Source organism: Bos mutus, chromosome 2, assembly GCF_027580195.1.
Source record: "Bos mutus isolate GX-2022 chromosome 2, NWIPB_WYAK_1.1, whole genome shotgun sequence".
Lineage (NCBI taxonomy): Eukaryota > Metazoa > Chordata > Mammalia > Artiodactyla > Bovidae > Bos > Bos mutus.
This window is the reverse complement of record NC_091618.1, coordinates 131811952-131830962: the sequence shown is the minus strand read 5'-3', so window position 1 is coordinate 131830962 and position 19011 is coordinate 131811952. Positions and strand designations below refer to the sequence as shown.

Below are 19011 nucleotides of genomic sequence, written 5' to 3'. Positions count from 1 at the left end.
AAACATTCTTTGGCATTGCCCTTCTTTGGAATTGGAATGAAAACTGACCTCTTCCAGTCCTGTGGCCACTGCTGAGTTTTCCAAATTTGCTGGCATATTGAATGCAGGACTTTCACAGCATCATCTTTTACAATTTGTGATTCCATGGACTGCAGCACGCCAGGCTTCCATGTCCTTTCCTATTTCCCAGAGTTTGCTGAAATTCACGTCCATTGAGTCGGTGATGCCATCCAACCATCACATCCTCTGTCATTGCCTTTTCCTCCTGCCTTCAATCTTTCCCAACGTCAGGCTCTTTCACCTGGTGGGACACAAATGCAAATGTTTTCCCCCCAGTACCAGACACCTGTAAGGCAAATTCAAATCTCTGTGGCTTCCTCCTTTCTGGGATTTTCCCCCTTTGAAAATCTACCAAGGTATATGTTTGTGTACTTGTACCTTCACATGCTATATACATCAGTGGTAATTTTTTTACAAGAAAAATGTGATTTCGTGTCGGCACCCAGATTTCTGATGGCCCCAGACCAACTCAGATCCCCTCTCCAGCACCTCTCTTCTGTCCATGACACCAGCCACAGAGGTTCACACGTGACTCCCTAAATGAGACGACACCAGCTCTCACTCCTCCCTGTATCCCCATCTCCCTCATTCTCTGTGGGTAACGCTACTGTTCCTCAAGCTTCAGTTTAAGCGCCATCTCCTTGTATAGGCTTTTCCTGGCCACCGAACCCCTCCTCCACCTCAGGTGCTCTTCGCTGTTCTCACAGTCACAAGGGCCCCTCCCCAGCCTCCACTTCTGCAACAGCTCTCGTTACACCAGCCTGCAGTGCCCAGTGAGCACCTGAAAAGCGAGAACTGTATCTTCAACCTTAAATCCAGCCCCAGAGTAGTTCGGAGAATTTCCAAAATGAACAAAGGCCCTGACATCCTTCCTGTTATGGTTAGTGCTTCTGGAGTAGCTTGCCTACCAGATCCTGCTGAAGCAGTTCCCCGAAGTCTGGGACCTAGAAAAGGCCTAAACGTTCTCCTGAGAACCGAAAGAATCGGCTGCACCTGGACCCAGCTCCTCACTAGACAGGATGTTCAGGTAAAGTTCTTCCTCCTGTCCAGGCCTGCTGCGTGTGTCAGATGAAGGCGTGGAACTCTGAGCTCTAACCATCTACTCTTCCTAGACCGAAGAACTGAATGACAGACCAGGGGGCTTTAAAGAAGAGAAGGAAAAGTTTATTGTGTTGACCTTATTTTCATTACAGTACCAGAAATTCATTCTCAGTTCATTTCCGGCGCAGAGGGCTCTGCAGACACTTAGCACCCCAGTGCTTGCTCCAAAGCAAGGGGCAGCACCCGAACCTATGGTGCATTTCATAGAACATGATTACAGTAAAACATAAGAGTTGCAAAGGGTTTTTTTAAAGTACATAGTTTCTTTAAAAATTCTAATATTTTACTTTGTTTTTCCATGTTTACCTTATTATTACCAAAAACAAGTGACTGGAAAACATGGTACTTCATATTCTTGTCTCAAATTGTTGACCTTAGGTTACTGTATTTTGCTATTTTCATTTTAAAGAGGAATTATACCCATTTCTCTGAGGAAATCTAAAAGGTGACAAGTAAGGCGATGCATAAATTACAGGTGGGATGAAGGCCCTGGTTCATACCCTAACTCATGTCCTACTTAAATCTGCCACATTTGGCCTCTGTGCTGTGAGGTAACTGGAAAGGGCTCAGGAGATGGCCTCACTTTGGACTACCTCGGAAGCTGATTTCCTGATTTGTTTTTTAAAAACTGTCAGCACTCATGACACCCTGACAGGGAGAGATCCTCCAGTCAGTGCACGGACTCATCGCCACCCAGAAAAGTCATTTCTGCATTAGGCTGAGAGCTCAAAGAGCAAATAATAAAAGAGGACCTGGTATCCTCCAGATACTCTGAAATGGCAGTGACAACCTGAGTTAACGATGTCTACATTTGGTGAACTCTGTCAGGTTAAAGATCTTTCCTCACTATGTCAAGACTGAGAAAACAGAAATTTAAATTAAAAAGTTTATCCCACCAGACTAGACACTTAACAGCAATATTCAAGTTGATTAACCCACAAAAATGTCCCCATAAAATAAAATATTTAAAAAACTATTAAAATTACACAATGGAATATAAATGTAAATAACTTTGCACACAATGCACCCTCCATTTGTTGTTACCAAGAGAAATCTTCCATTACATAGCTTTACAAAAACTTTAATAGTTCCATGAAATTTGATACTACAGTACTAACATCATTTTATTCAGAAAAACACACTAGATGTTCCCTTGGAACTCCTGCATTGAATCATTTCTTTTAACCATTCATGACAATTGTAGGGGGTAAAAAACTGCTTTCAAGTACCTAAATTTACTCATGAAGCAGGTGTGGGGGAAGGGGAATCGTACTCGTTTTGAGGGTGGTATCTGGCCAGCTCCAGGTCACAGTGGCAGTATGGTGTAACTCCCAGCCAAAGGGAATGGGTTTTCCTTCCTCCCAGTCTCTTCTGGAAGCTGCACTGCTGTCCCTGGCCATCAGGGACTCTGCAACCATATAACCGTTGTTTACTCCATCAGAATCTTAAGAAGGTTCGTAATAGGAAGTCGTGAGGACAGCAGAGGAAATTAAGCTCCATTCTTGGAACTGCTTCTTAATGTTTATAAAACCTTTGCTCTCTCCAGAGAGCCGAGTTCACAAAATACATGGGCTTACCAGATGCGTGTGCAATCTGAAATGCATTGTGAGAGATTCAACACTTTATCAATTGTATGGAAAACTAACACACCATCATCCTCAATGTGCTACGTACAGAGGACAATTTTAAAACAAAACACAGGCATGTCCCCACAGCCCCAACAGCAGATTGTGTTACATGCATTTTGACCTCAATCAAATATCACTGTTCACAGAACACAAAAAGTCACACTGTTGCATTTCATTCTGACATGTCACGTTATTTCATATCACTCTGGCACTGATTAAGACAAGTTTTCTATTATGGCATGATGAAAGAAAAAGATTCATTACATATACATGATGGTTAAAAACAACACACTGTGAACAGTTTCCAGAAGCTTCAACTTTTCAATGAAATCAATTCATGTTTCTCAGAAAAAAAATCTACCAATCTTTTCAGTCACAATTTGCTTTCACACAGTAGAAACAGCAGACAAAGCTGACCAAGACCAAATTTTTGTGGCAGCATCATTTCCTAGGGTGCTAGAGATTCGTTTTGGAAGATCTTATGCCACATGAACCAAGAATTCCTGGCATGAGGAGGAGGGTCTGAGGCCATCTCAGAAGCAGGCTGGGTCTTGCATATTTAGAGACTTAAATCCAGGGTGGTAAGGGGCAATGAGAATACACACTGAACAGAGAATAGATTTCACACTGCACCTTCCTCATACAGAATATGCATGAGAGACCAGGCATAAAGAGGTGGAAAGGTGCCCTATTCCATGACCCAGGGAACCAGCATTTAGAAAGCATATCCCAGTGACTTTATGTTATTTCCTGCTCAATATCCCAGAAAATAAACTGGAAAAAAGCACCACTGTGCCCATGGTTTATAGACACAAGTGGTGGCGACAGCAGCTTCTCGGAAGACTTAATTAAACCTCAGATGAAGCTGAGCAAATGTCTTTCATCCTCATTGAATCTATCCCTTTAGCTGCTCTGACCAGTAGAGGAGCAGTGTTGGGGGGTGGGGGTGGGGGGATAGATCACACTACCGCCTTTGTCAACAGCAATAACTCTAAGGGACCTTTTTAGTCTTGGATCAATTTATCTACAAGTCCCTCCTCCCCAGTTTTTACAAAAGCAAACTCAAAAGCTCCTTCAGACTTACAGACTCCTGAACTAGTGCTTGCATATGAATATGGAAAAAAATTAATTATTTGATATTTGTCCTAAGACCCTGGAAGGAGTCTATGGAGTGCTCTGCAGCTGTAGCCTGCAGCCTGGGCAGACGGGGAGCAGGACCTGCAGTTTTTCACACAACCCGAAGACTCCTCTGGGTGCCTCCCAGCACTGCCCACCCAGCAGGAAAGGCTGCTGCGCAAGGGCTGTTCCGGGTTGCTAACGACACAAAAAGCCATGACTCATGAGTCCTTCTTACTTCAAGAAGCAACTCTGTAGAGTCAGAACGAGGGGAAGGCTGGCAACGTCTGCTGGCTTAAACTGAAAGAACTACAGAACGGTGTATTTATAAAAACATGAGTTACACAATCAAAATCTCTCCTGGTCTCAGATCTGGGAGTCTTTTGTAGAGAAAAGACAAAGCCAACTTCCCCTGGGTCTGAGAGACAAAAATTCTGCAGAGAAGCAGCGGGTAAATGATGTGGTGACCTTCCTGAGGGAGTTCTGAACCCCTCAAGGTGGATCACTAGAGAGGCTTACTATGGCTGTATCCAATAAGGAAATAACAGACTTCCTGTAAGAAAGTGGGAAGAGAAAGCAAAGATTTTTGCAAATACAAAAATTGCTTACAAAACAATTACTTAAAAAGTTCACTGGGGCTGGGTGCAGAATAAGAATAATGTCTTCATTTCATATTAGTCACAATGGTTCTGACAGTTTATAAAAGAGAAAGGCCAATTTCTGGTTTTCCTCATGACCCCTCCCCCAACATTCCAGAGCCCTCCTACTGCTGCTATTTTCCCTACCCTCACCCCAACCCACCCCGTCCTCCCCTCGTCCTCTCCCCAAATTAATTTGCCCAGAGCTTAGCCTGAAGACACATGATTGTTCATTGGGTTTCAATTTAACAATGAACCTGATGCCGGGTAAGGGCACAGGGGCCCACTGGCGCAAACCCGGAGAGGCTCGCATGGGCGCCGCCCCACCCACTACCCGCCCGGAAGGGTGGCCCCCGCTGCAAGGAGCTCCGCCGCCCCTCCCCGTGGACTGAGGTCAGGAGGACCCGGCGGCTCCGGCTAGTGGCCTCTTAAGACACTGCAGCACGTGTGGGCTTGTTTCTCTTCCAGTTGCTTTTGCCATCTTCTCTTCTGGTGAGAGGCCTGCTCTTCATAGAGTCCCCCAAAGATCAGTTTCTTGTCTTCCTTTGAGGTTCGAATCTAGTAGAAAGCCTTAACTCCAGAGATCCAGAGCTGCCAGCGTGCGGGAGTCAGGATGAACAGGGCGGCACGCCCAGTCGGTTCATCAGCAGTTGTATAGACAAATTGGAAAAAACTAGCATTTAATATAAAAAGTGTTTTTCAAATGGTATAATTTCCTATCCTCCGTGGAGATCATAATTCCTCATGTGTCTGAGGTCCTATGGAAAAGGAGAGCAAGTGGAGAAAAAACGGATCACTATCAAGTTATAAAGTACAGACTGGGCATATTCTGCTACTGAAACCTATTATTTGTGCCCCACCTCCACTGTATCTCTCTTTTTAAATTTTTAGGAGCTTTGGTTTAACGTGTTTGTGTCATATTTTGAAAGCAAAAACAAATAATACATTTTCATTTTCAAGAACACTGAAACTAACTGTATACCCCTACTCCCTCTAAATTGTTTTCACAAGTACAATATTTACTTCTAGTAAAAATGCACATATATTTAGTCAGGATTCTTCTTTTTTCACTTAATAACGTATACATTTTCCTCTATAGCAGTGTAATTTACCATTTTCTAGTCTTGGGTGTTTAAACTGTTTTCCAATGCCTTTAAAAAAATAAATGATATTAAATAAATTTCTCCATGTATATATCTTCTTTATTGTATTGAAGTATTTCTTCCAAGGTAAATTCTCAAGAGAGGAATTATTGAGGATATAAAATTTAAATGAATCCTGATGATTGATTTACTGCCTTTTAACAAGGATTTTTCTAATGCACACAGCTTCAACAAGATTCACCCAGTAGAGTTTCACCACCATCTTCCCCAGCAAATGGAATAATCACCAAAAGTTAAAGTGTTAGTTGATCCATCATGTCCAACTCTTTATGACCCTACAGTCTGCAGCCTGCCCTGGTCCCTGGCATTCTCCAGGCAAGAACGGTGGAGTGGGCAGCCATTCCCTTCTCCAAGTTATCTTCCTGACCTAGGGATCAAACCTGGGTCTCCTACATTGCAGGTAGATTTTTTACCATCTGAGCCACCAGAGAAACCTGGCATTACCAGCATGTACACTCTTTTAGTAATGCTGCTGCTGCGTCACTTCAGTCGTGACCGACTCTGTGCGACCCCATAGACAGCAGCCCACCAGGCTCCCCCGTCCCTGGGATTCTCCAGGCAGGAGCACTGGAGTGGGGCGCCACTGCCTTCTCCAATAGTAATGCTAGAGTCCTTTAATTTGATTACTGTTTCTTCAAATTCATTTATTATTTGTGGTTTTTATCTTATTTAAACAGCATGTCTACATTCTTTACACATTTATTTATGAAAATCTTTATGTTTTACTGATGAATTTAATTATTTTTATGGTGAATGTCCAACATTTCAGCTGTGATTTTAATATCATGGCATAGTCTTCAGGATATTTAGGTGAAACACTCAAGATCCATTTCTATAATTGCTTTTTTAGAATTAGTTTTGAGCTGAATAAATTAAAATCCAGAGTAAATCTTATTAAAGGTTTATATAAAGTCACTTTTTGTATTCTAACAATTTTTTAGACTGGCTACCACTCAAAATGTACACAAAGTAGAGAAACCAGTGTATGTCATGTATCACAAAACTCATAAACCTAAACAATAATAATCACAAAGCACTCTTTCTTCAAAAAAAGAAAGAAAACAAAAGAAGGAAGGATGGAAGGGAGGGAGGAAGAGAGGAAGAAGGATGGGAGAAAGAAAAAGAAAAAAAGGAAGAAAGAAAGGCAGCAATTACATTAATAAATACTGTCTAGAAGTCCAATTGAATAAGCAAAGTGAAAAATATAGACTATCAGATGTCACGATGGAAGACTGAATAACTGATTCTTCCTGTTCTTACAAGATTCTGTTTCTGCAACAGAAATCAGACAGGCCAAGAAGCACCTACCTAAAGCCAAAGATCTGTACATACCTTCTCGGCTTGCCTCCTTTGCTGTCTTGTCTCTATACAGTGCTCCCATTTCCTTCTCCTCCTGAAAGCGGTGCTGTAGCTGTTTGATCTCCTGATCATAGTCCTGCCACTCTGGGACAATTCGAACAGCGGCCTCCAGCTTGGGCTCTTTGGTCATTGGATTATTACACTGTGAAAATCAAAATAACGTACTTCAACCGAGTTAAAGGAAGGGTATACTATATAGCATTCAGAGGTGTTTCTATTCTTGGGTTGTCGGTCCTAACTGGACAAAAAGAACAATGATATGAGAAGCAATGTGGTAGAGGCCATACAAAGCTTCTGCAAAGAAGTCGTGGAGCAGTACTGGAAGGCAGAAAGAGAAAGTCCATTTGGAAAAACAAGGCACAGAGTGATCTGGAAGACAAATGGTACCTTCATGGATTCTAAACAGTGAACACAGCCCCATTAGACAATAGAGGAGTTGCCTTCCTGCTGAGGTTACTGTAAGAAGTCCTCCAACCCCTGAACTACACAATTACAGAGAAAGACCAAATTATCTAGCTATACATCAGACTGGACTGAATGCAGAAAAGAGCCACAGACAACTTACCAAATCAATTGTTTTTGCCCTTTTCTTAGAGGCATCATCACACCACGTTTCACACCAAAGCCATTCTTGAGGGAGTGATTTAATTGGCACCTGATGGATCATGTTATTGGGCAAATCCTATTCAGTAGAGAAGACAGAACACAACAATCTGAAGTTCTAGGAGAATAAACAACAAGGTCCTACTATAGAGCACAGGGAAGCATATTCAATATCTTATTATAAAACATAATGGAAAAACATGAATAAGAACATATATTATATCTGAATCACTTTGCTGTATAGCAGAAATTAACACAACATTGTAAATCAACTATGCTTCAATAAAATACAAAACAGAATATTTAGAAATAAAGTGCTAGGGGAAATTTAAATGAACAGCAAATTAGCTGCTCATTACATATCACATGCCAATCACAAAATTTTAAAACAGAGAGAGTCCTTAGCAAAAACTGTAAAGTACCTACAGTATTTATTGATGGTGTTTTTAAAAACCAAAGTTTAGATGATCCATAAAACACCTACCCATAAGAAGCGCCTGAAAAACTTTAGGCTAATACTCACAAATAGTCTGCTTTCTCCTTGGAAGGAAAGCTATGAAAAACCTAGACAGCAAATTAAAAAGCAGAGACACTGCTTTGCTGACAAAGAACCATATACATAGTTAAAGCCATGGTTTTTCCAGTAGTCATGTATGGATGTGAGAGTTGGACCATAAGGCTGAGCGTTGAAGAATTGATCCTTTCAAATTGTGGTACTGTAAAAGACTCCTGAGAATCCCCTGGACTGCAAGGAGATCAAACCAGTCAATCCTAAAGTAAGTCAACCTGGATTATTCATTAGAAAGACTAATGCTGAAGCTGAAGCTCCAATACTTTGGCCACCTGATTCAAAGAGCCAACTCATTAGAAAAGACCCTGATTCTGGGAAAGATTTAAAGGCAAAAGGAGAAGTGGCTGGTGGCAGATGAGATGATTAGAACCAATGGACATGAATTAGAGCAAACTCCAGGAGATAGTGAAGGACGGGGGAACCTGGCCTGCTGCAGTTGACAGGGTCAGGAGAGTTGGACATGACCTAGCAACTGAACAGCAACAACAGACTTCCCTTCCTGAGGGCATTTCTAAGAAAAACAGCACTGCCTTCTAAAAGCCAATTAAGCACTGAATGTGGCTCTTGTAATGTCAAAGTTTTGCTTAAAGGAAGCTCTACATTCACCTTGTCAACTGAGGCTTGATCCCAGGGAGATGAAGCCCACATGTTTTCTGAAGCCAACTGTACTCTATGCTTTGAAGCTTTTTTCTTAGTAAAACTTTTGAGTTTGACACATTAATAATAAAATGTTCTATTGTCCAAAGACACAAACAACCAATATGATCCAATAATTTCACTTATGGGTATACACACATAAGAACTGAAAGCAGGGACTCAAAGAGATACTTGCACACCAATGTTCATAGAGGCATTATTTACAACAGTCAAAAGATGGAAATAAGCCAAATGTCCACCAGCAGGTGAATAGCCAAACAAAATGTAGTATACACATACAATGAAATATTACTTGATCTGAACAATGGATAAACGGAGTTAATGAGGTCTAAGACAATGCTACTCAAAATGTAGTATGTGGACTTGGAGCACAGAGTTTGCTCAGAATGTAGATTCTTAGGTCCAACCCAATACCTACTAAATCAGCCTGTGGAGGATTGAGGCCCAAAGATTAGTGCTTTAGTAAGTTCTTCAGGTGATTTTTTTTTTTTATTATGCTAAAATTTGAGAAGAACTGTTCTAATGTCTTTGCACTGTCCAGCAGCTGGGTAAAACACTATTTAATATTAGCCTTTGCAAAGTCAGAAATGCATGCTGTTACCTCTAGGCTAATCATTAAAAAATTATTTAAAACTGTATAGAGGGAAATAGAATTATTAAAAACTCTCGATCATTTGGAAAGAAACTAAGGAAAAAAAAGAAACACAGGACATATGGCATAAGCAAGGGGACTGTGGAAAAGCCAAACTTGTTGGTGATTACATTTACTATCAGCGGATTAATGTTCAAATTAAATGACGGTCACACCAAATGAAAAAACAAACCAATATAAGCTCTTTATAGGAAACAGAACTAAAACATAGGATTAAGAACTATTGAAAACAGAAGGATAAAAAAATACACCATGAAACACTAACTAAAAGGAAAACCAGTGTAGCTATACTAATATTAGATGAAGCACGCTTCAAGCCCCTGCCCAAAAAGCGTCAACAGAAATAATAAAAAGTTAACTTGTCAGAAATATATATGACTTCTAAGTTTCTAGGCAATGAACGATATAGTCTCTAAGTACATCAAGCAAAATTTGACAAAACTAAAGACAAGATTTCACATTATGGAAAGAGATTTTAACATAATTGCCTCTAATAGAAAAACAGACAAAACACACAGAATGTAACAGGAAAGAACAAAAGCTGACTCTGTTGGATCTGTTTCTCTACCTTATGCTTTCTGTTGCTTTTGTCATCACTAGAGGATGCTTTCTAAATCACTAAAAGGATGCTTTCTATAGTAACAAGCATACATAATGGCCTGCCTTGGGGAACCCTGTCCCTCGGCCTGAAAGGTAAACTCAAGGGGTTTTGTTCAGCTTAGAGAAACATGTTGATCTTGTCCACCTGTGAATGGCTGCAGGAAAGAAGAAATCAACACATCCCCTCCCAGAGGCTGGCCAAACCAGGAGATATTTTGCAAGACTTCCAGCCTCTTCACTTTACTTCCTCACCTCCAGCCTCTCTCTGTTTTATAAAAGAAACTAGCATCCCCAATAAGATAGTACTCTAGGACTCCTGTCCACCATCTTCTTGGACACCCAGGTCTCCAAATAAAGTTGCTATTCCTTGATTCAACACCTCATCTCTCAATTTATTGCCTTGTCATGCAGCAAGCAGACTGCACTTGGACTCAGTAACAACATTATCACTAAACCTCACCTACTGGACATACAAAGAAAAGCATCACATCTAACATCTGCAGGGTATAAAACCAGATGAAATGTCTACCAAAACTGACCATATCTGGATCAAAAAGCAAAGCTCAACAAATTTTAAATGCCTAAAATCATACAGAATACTTTCTCAGACTAGAGCAACAGGGCTAGAACAAACAAACAAAAACCCAGAAAATCTCCACGTATACAGTGAAAGAAACAAGAGGGGAATTCAAACATCTATGAGCGAAGGCAGTAATGTAGGAACTGAGAAACACAAAAGATATATAGAAAACAAGAAACTGGCAGATGTAAATCCCACCTCACTAATAATTACATTAAATATAAACAGATGAAACTCTCCAGTTGAAAGCCACATGGGATGCTAGCTCACATCTTATCAATTCGATTAACAATAAGTATTACTCAAAACACAGAGCATCAGGAATCCTTGCACTGCTGATGGGAGTATAAATCAGAACTACTTTGGAAACTGTTTGGAATTATCTAATAAAGATAAAGATCCACCCATCTGATGGTTCAGCAATTCAACTTGTAGTTGTATACACAACTGCAATATGTGTACATGTATTTGCATGTACATCAAATGTCTTGCATCAACCAAGATTATGTATAACTGATCACAGCAGCATTATCCATGGAAGACAACAATGGAAAACAATCCAAATTTATAATAAACAAAACACAGTACCATTTCATACAGCAGCATGGATGAATTTCATTAACATAATGTTAAGCAAAAGAAGTTAGACTCAAAAGAGTACACCTTGTATAATCCCACTGAGACAGGCAGGGGAAAAAAACAGGCAAAACTATAGTGTTTAAGGACACATGTGTAAGTAGTTACTCAACACAGAAAAGCCATGGAATGATTACCACAAAAGCTAGGATGCTGTTGCAGAAGAGGGTGGCTTTTGAGTTGGAAGAATGTTGAATTTCCTAAACTGGATGGCAGTACATGGGTGTGTGCTGTGTGGTACTTCATTGATGCATATGAATATGTATTTACATATTTTGTTTTGTACACTCTTATTTATAGGTGCTAAATATCATAATAAAGGTTGAAAAATGTTTAAAGCAGACTTAAGCAAAACAAAGTATGTGAAACTATGTACCAAAAGCACAAACTACAATCTCATCTCTAAAAAATGTTTAGCATTAATAAATAGTGATTCAGCTAAACTTCTTAAAAAAACACCATGGTTTTTGATATAGAAAAAAGAGAAATAATAATACTATATCCTGTGCTGTGATAGTTGGTTCCTAAAGAAGAGAAACAAACTGACCCTAGCAGGCAGAGAAACAAATTTATCAGCTTAGCTGGGCACAAAATGAGAAGATATGGCAGTGCCCTCCTTCCATCTCCCTCCCCAAACCGACATCAGGCCTATCATATTTTTTACCACTATGTCCTCTCTTAAGGGCAAATAAAAATCACACACCCCCCCAATAAACACAAATTCCTTTCCACAAAAAAACAAAACACTATCTCAACAGAGAGAAATGAGAAGCAAATACTATTTCATTTTCTGACACAACATTGTACACCCATCACCAAAACTGTTAACCAAAAAAAGTGGCCACTTACTTGATCAAGATTTGAAAGGCTGTTAGGATCCTGACTCAGACCTTGGTACTGGCCCCTGAGTCTGTCACCAGCTGCTATTTTCCTAAACTTCTTCAGATCCACAACATACAGTGCACTGGATAGAGAAAATCCACTTGTTATAACCATGGATTATGGCAGAAAAAGTAACCCCACTGATGAATGGAACAGATCACTAGGCTAACATTCTGGTTTCTCGTGGAAAAGGTAAGCTGAGGCTCTTCAGTAGAGCTCACAGTCAGTATGTACCACTTCAAAGATGCTCAGGAAGTGATTACAAAACCCATATTCTGGTACCACAAGCTCATTCTGTCACTGTTCCAAAGGAAATAATCTCTGGCAAAAGAAGTTTCTAGCAAATGTCAGCAGGTTTGATAATAAAAACTATAGTAATTAATAATCATTAGTCAAAGATATCCTGATGATATCTTAAATGTTACACAGGAAAAAACCAAGTGTTATAGTTCCTTCGGATCAAGGGCATACAGTACAATACTTAATCACCAACATCCCAATATTTCTCTCTATATATGTTGCTTCCCACAGGTTTCCCTACTGTCCAAATCACACTTTTCTCAGAGAAGATAATATACAGAAACAACAGATGTACAACAAATACACACACTGTTTAACCTAGGAGTTTCAGGAATCTATTCTATAGGTATATTTGAAATATAGGAAATTGTGTGTTTAACTGGTGGCTCAGTGGTAAAGAACCCGCCTGCCAACGCAGGAGATGAGCGTTCGATCCCTGGACTGGGAAGATCTGCCAGAGAAGGAAATGGCAACCCACCCCAGTATTCTTGCCTGGGAAATCCCATGGATAGAGGAGTAGGCTACAGTCCATGGGGTCTTAAGAGTCAGACACAACTTAGTGACTAAACAACAACAAATAACGTTGTATGTCATAGCAAGACCACAGTGATACATGTACTGGAATAATATGTTGATACAAAAAGGAAAAAGGTCTCTCTCTACATGTTGATGTAAGGTCTACTAGAAACATCAAGTTAAAAAAGCAAAGCACAAAACTGTAAATAAGGTAGGATATATTTTGTGTAAAAAAAGAAGTCATAGTTTTTTACCTAAAAATTAAAAAACTCTAGGAGACACAGTAAGTAGACAGAACAGGGCAGCTTTTCACTATTTATTTTTTATAGTTCTTATTTTTGAACCACATTAACATGTTACCTACTCACAATTTTAAATACACAAAATTAATTTTAAGGAAATGAAAATCAAACCATAACATTCTCATTACCTGATATGGTACTTTCGCCCAGCTAAGTGACTGGCCCAGTACCCTGACTTCCAGAACCTGTAGCCATCCATCTCTCTGCGGCTGTCACAGAAAGGAGTGTAACCATAAGGAGCACCATCCAAATTGAAATCTCTTAGCTCTTTCAAATCTGTTCGTACAATCTGAAGAAAGGATCACAGTCACTTGTTTAACACCCATGCAGAGAGCAGTTTCCTAAAAATACTGAGGGCAGCTCAGGGACTGGTCAGTGGCACAGGCAGCAATCCCAGTTCAAGCCTGGCTGCTTCTTGATTAGGCTGACTGTCCTCTCTGGCACGTAAGATGATTAGCCTAGCGCTTGGGACACAGTACTCTAAGTGTTCAAAAAAAGGCAGGAGTAAAACAGATTCACATCGTGTTGCCTCTCTGTGACTCAGTTTCTGGGTCTAAACTGGACATCTCACAGGCTTGGTGGGAGGGTCACGTGAACTCGTGTATGACAGATGGAGAACGATGCCTGGCACACAGTAAGTGCTCAGCAAGGATGAAATGTGATCGCAGAACTAGGAAAGCAGGCTTCATGTTGAGCCACCTGTGATACAAATGAGCCAGGTGGGGCAGAATTCCCAAGAAGTGGATGATTTTTGTCCAAATGACTTCTGCACACATTACATCACTTCCACTCAGATGAGGAACTCGGGTTTTAGATAGTTCAGGATAAAGGCAAAGGCTGTAGGGCAGAAGTATATTTACACTTTTTGAGTGTGTATGCTCTAAAATTTGTATGTTCCTTTTAATTAAGTCAGCTGTCTTCCTGATAGCAGGAAGACCATCTGAAGAGTTCCATATGGTCAAGGCCAGGCACCAACCCCCTCTCTTACCCACGTCAATAACTCCTAGCTTTGGGGCAAATGACTGGAGATGACAGCAAGCAGTGTTTTGTTAAACCGGCAAATTTTTCAATTTTAGTTTGTATATTAAATGAGTTAAATTTAAGATACAAAACTACATAAATGATGTGATCACAACTACATAAAAGAGGCACAGGAGGAAAGATGAAAGGAGATACACTGAACGCAAACTTTAAAAGTGACCACATCTGGTGATACCTTTCCATATATTCTTTTTTTTTTTCTTTTTAATTGAAGGATAATTGCTTCACAATACTGCATTGGTTTCTACCAAACATCGACATTAATCAGCCATTGGTTTACCCATGTCTCCTCCTACCTGAACATCCCTCCCACCTCCCTCCCCATCCCAGCCCTCTAGGTTATTATCAGCCCCAGTATGAGTTCCCTGAGTCAGACAGCAAATTCCCACAGGCTGTCTGTTTTGCATATGGTAATGTATGTTTCCCTGTTAATCTATCCAATACCCCCCACCCTCTCCTCCCCGCTGCCCAGCCATGGCCATAAGTCTGTTCTCAATGTCTGTGTCACCACTGCTATTCTGCAAATAGACTCACATATTCTGAATAATGTAAAATAAGTGTGTATTTTCCCACAACTGGAAAGATAAAATCATTTAAAAAGGAAAAGGAACTTTAATGCCCTTAATTTGCACTGCTGAAACCCAGCCTTTGAGAGCTCACCTGATCCGCATCCACAAACAGGAACTTGTCCACAACCAGTGGGAAGAGCACATCCAGGAAGAGGATCTTGTAACCCCAGATGATGCGCTGCTTCTCAGTCTGCTGGTGAAGCCACCGGGGCCACTTGTACTGGACAAGCTCATACTGAAAATTGTATTTGTCCGCCATATAAGGTATAAACTCCTATTTGCAGACACAGAGAACAACAAGCATTTACTTTGATTAAGAAAAACAAGTCAGGCAACAAACCACAATTATGGCACAAGTAAAACACATTTACTGTATCAGCAGTCTAATGAAGGAATGTGACCCTGACTAACTTGTGACTACGTAAAGAATACATATAAACTTTCTGTCAAATCTCCATTTTTTATGATTTCTAATCACACATGAGATGACCAGAAATCTTTAAGTGAAGGCTTTTATATAACTAATTTATGTGTGTGTGTGTTTAAGGGAAATGGACTTTGTCTAAACTTGATTTCAGTAAAACATTTTTTTGAGCTTGATTTTAAGCCTTTCTCACCACTAAGTCTAATCCAGGGAATGACATGGCAAACTCAAATACTCTGAACAAGTTTGCTGCCATCAAGTCTTTCAGATTCTAAATATAAGTACCCTAGGGGACCAGAAGTGAATTATTTATCTAGGAGAGATATTACTGAATATATTAAAAGTTGCTTAATAAATTCTACAGAACAACAAAGAAAAAGATGCAAATAAATCAATTTGCATGACAAATACTGATAAAAACAAAGCAGAAAACTTTCTAAACTTTCCATGTGTGTTTTTGCTTTGCACAGATGATATATTACTTCCACAGATCACTGGGTACAGTTGTTCAAAACAGAACAAACCATCCTTCTCACTGGAACCAGTACTGCGCTTTCTCATTAAATGAGGACATTCATGCTTGAGAAATGTTACTTCATCAAAACGGAAGAAACAGACTCTCCTCTTATGTTATCTAAGCTTCAACCAAGTCGTAATTCTATGCTCAGTTTTATAACAACTATTCCCCCCGAACAGACAGGGGAAAGAATAATCAACATATAATTATGCAGGTGAATTACAGTAACCTAATAAAAGGAAAAAATTTTTAAATACACAGATAAAGTAGAAGTAGTAAACAGTATATTGCACTGTATATATCTCCTTAATAAGAATGTTTTCCTTTTCAAAGCCTAAGGAACAAACCTTAAACGTGGGGGACAAATAATTCTTCAAGAACCAGAATTTCACTGGAGTCTTGGTATTCTTCAGTACTGATAGCATCATTATGCTGTCAAACAAAAGCAAACAATAATAACAATCATTCAAATCTTTTTAATCTCAACAAAATCAATCACTAGACTCAATGTTCTTTATGGCAGAGCTAACTAATGGCTCAGTTAGGCAAAGAGAGACCCTGAATAGTGGAAATTGGAAACTTGCACTTATTCATTTTATAGAGTCATCACTGGATGAGAAAGAAGTACTTATCACCTATAAAAATACACCAGACTAATAAAGGCATGTGTTCTAATTACGTTACACCTTAAAATAAACTCCTTTATGAACTGACACATTAATTATGGTACAAATGAATCACGGAGGTTGTGTTTAACGACTACATCACTCTAAAAAGAAGTCGGTGAAGCCTTAGCAGCTGTGTAATAGCACTGCCTCTCCCAGCCTACATCGGGGAGCCCAGCCAGGGAGGACAGTAGGCAGAGGGAAGGGGATGGCAAATGATCATAGCTTCAGGATTCCCTACTTGGAAAACAGAAACAAATTTTGAGTCAAGGAATTTAATTAAATTCAGTGGTTGTTAACATCTGACATTACAATTCTAGGTCAGATATATTTCTTGGGAATATGACAGCTAAACATGAGTAAAATGACATCTTGATTATCTGCTATATTAGATTTGTAGTGGAAAATTACAAGTAAAAAAGAGCCTTGGCATTAGGAGAGTCACTGCCAGGCAAAGGTGCATATTCACAGCCAAGCCCCCCTGACCACTGACCACAAGGCGCCCCTGAGGGCTTTCCCCCTGGTGGCGGCTGCATTCACCAGCCAAGCCTGTGCCTCCCCTCCACTCTGGCTATGTGACCTCAGTCGAGTCCCGCTACCCTCCAAGTCTCAGCCTGTCTATAAAACACAACTAAAATCCCTCCTGGCTCTAAATTCCTACAAGTCATCAGAAGGCAGGTCCATGGCCCTGTTCCACCTCTATTCTCTATCCTTGGCAATGTTTGGTGGACAATGAAAAGCCACTCTTTATCATGTGCATACAGTAGTTTTAAAGGTTTATAACCTTATAATAGCTCTACAGATTCATTTACTATATATTATATAGTCCATTTCATGAGGTTGGCCAAATCGAAACAATATATAATCATCTATACACAATCCTCAGAGTGCCTCAAATCCAAAGAAGTATAATGGGCAGAATCCCATAAAACGTGTATTCCCTAATGAACAATATGACAAATTCATGCATATACACTGAAATAACCAAACATGACTAACCGAAGAAATCTTTCATAGAGATGACCAGATGCAACGGAGAAAATATTAATTATGTCATCTTTGTCTTGTTTCACTTCCTCGGTCTTCTGTCCTCCTGTAAAGCCCCTACAATAAAGAAGGTAAAAACAAGAATACTTGAAATGCTGGTACAGACATGTTGCCCTTTAAGGGGAGGGGAAGGAGACGGTGCTTCCCACCAGGACAAAGAGAGGGAGGCTGCCCAGAGGGCCTTGTGGAGCTTCAGGAGAAGACTGGACTAGTCCACTAGAATGCAAAACAAACAATGCAAATTTAACTGAGCAGTTACCACTCAACTCTCCAAAGAGCAGGAAAAGTCCAACAGGAGTTAGGAAGTCAGGCACAGAAGGAACTCCACTATGAGGGGACACTAACCTCTTTCAGTAACTCAGTAGGGAACACTCATCTACTCTACACACAAGTGGATGCAAAGAGCAGAATCTGAAAAGCCCAGACAGGATTACTATATTCAAAAGAAGGGAGGGATGGCATTTACATCTCAGTTTTTCCTTAAAAACATCACTTCTTTCTGATGCCAATTTACCATTTGAAGGAGTCCCAAAATCCAGATTCATTCTCATTAGTCCCATCGCTCAGCAAGTCCTCATTCACCATGTCTGCCTTCTTCTGAACCTGCAATCAGTCACATGTGATGAATCTCACTCTCCCTACTGGGTTGAGGAGGCACTGAACTGATCTTCACGGGATGCTCACTGAATACTGACCACACTAGAGAGTGAATTCTCCTGCGAGCAGATATAACATACTCTGAGTCCAGACACATTCAACAGAACATGAATGCTGAATTCTGTTGAATGAGTCCAGACACATTCAACAGAACTATGCTCATCATACCACATTAAAATCTTAATGAGGAGATAGCAACCTCTTGTAACTAGATAATAACTGTCTCTAGTTTGAAAAACGGGCAAAGAACCTTACAGTTTAAGTAAAAACAGAAATGCATTCACCAAGCTAACTCTAGTTCTAGGCAAAGAGTACAGTGCGCACATGCTCCAGCTGCCAGGAAGGAGTCATCTCACGTGACAGCCTTGTTTTAGGACTGACTAGTGCAAAGAGGGGTTAAAACTTCTTGAGAGCATAGGGATCATTTTTCTGCTCAACCATGTGTGGCCTGCTTTAGATTTTAAAGTATAATGACTGTCTCATAATATCTTTTATTTGAATATAATGCACTAGGAATTTCAAAGTTCTAAGAACAGAAAGCAAAAGTGAGAAGAAATTAAATAAGGCTACCACCATTTATTATTGTTGCTGAAATTCTCATTGGCATTCTTCCCAGTTCTCAAAAAATAATGTGAACTGTGATTGTACAAACAAAGCGGTATCTATGAAAACATTTCATGTAAAATGAGACCTGCACTGCTCAATGAGATAACCCAAAAGGCGCAAC

The 19011-nt window shown here is 40.0% G+C and overlaps 1 protein-coding gene across 2 annotated transcripts in view; it reads right to left on the bottom strand.

Moving 5' to 3' along the window:
• Positions 1-1202: 1202 nt before the first annotated feature.
• UGGT1 (UDP-glucose glycoprotein glucosyltransferase 1) overlaps positions 1203-19011 on the bottom strand; it is a 110795-nt gene continuing 92986 nt past the window's right edge. For both annotated transcript variants that reach the window (XM_005909980.2, XM_070359948.1), the window contains 9 exons: positions 18142-18230; positions 17580-17684; positions 16263-16347; positions 15066-15248; positions 13493-13653; positions 12214-12328; positions 7631-7747; positions 7039-7207; positions 1203-5301 (listed from right to left, as the gene is read on the bottom strand). In XM_005909980.2, coding sequence (XP_005910042.1) covers positions 5276-5301; positions 7039-7207; positions 7631-7747; positions 12214-12328; positions 13493-13653; positions 15066-15248; positions 16263-16347; positions 17580-17684; positions 18142-18230 — 1050 coding nt within the window. In that variant the 3' untranslated portion in view covers positions 1203-5275. The remainder of the gene's footprint in view (positions 5302-7038; positions 7208-7630; positions 7748-12213; positions 12329-13492; positions 13654-15065; positions 15249-16262; positions 16348-17579; positions 17685-18141; positions 18231-19011) is intronic.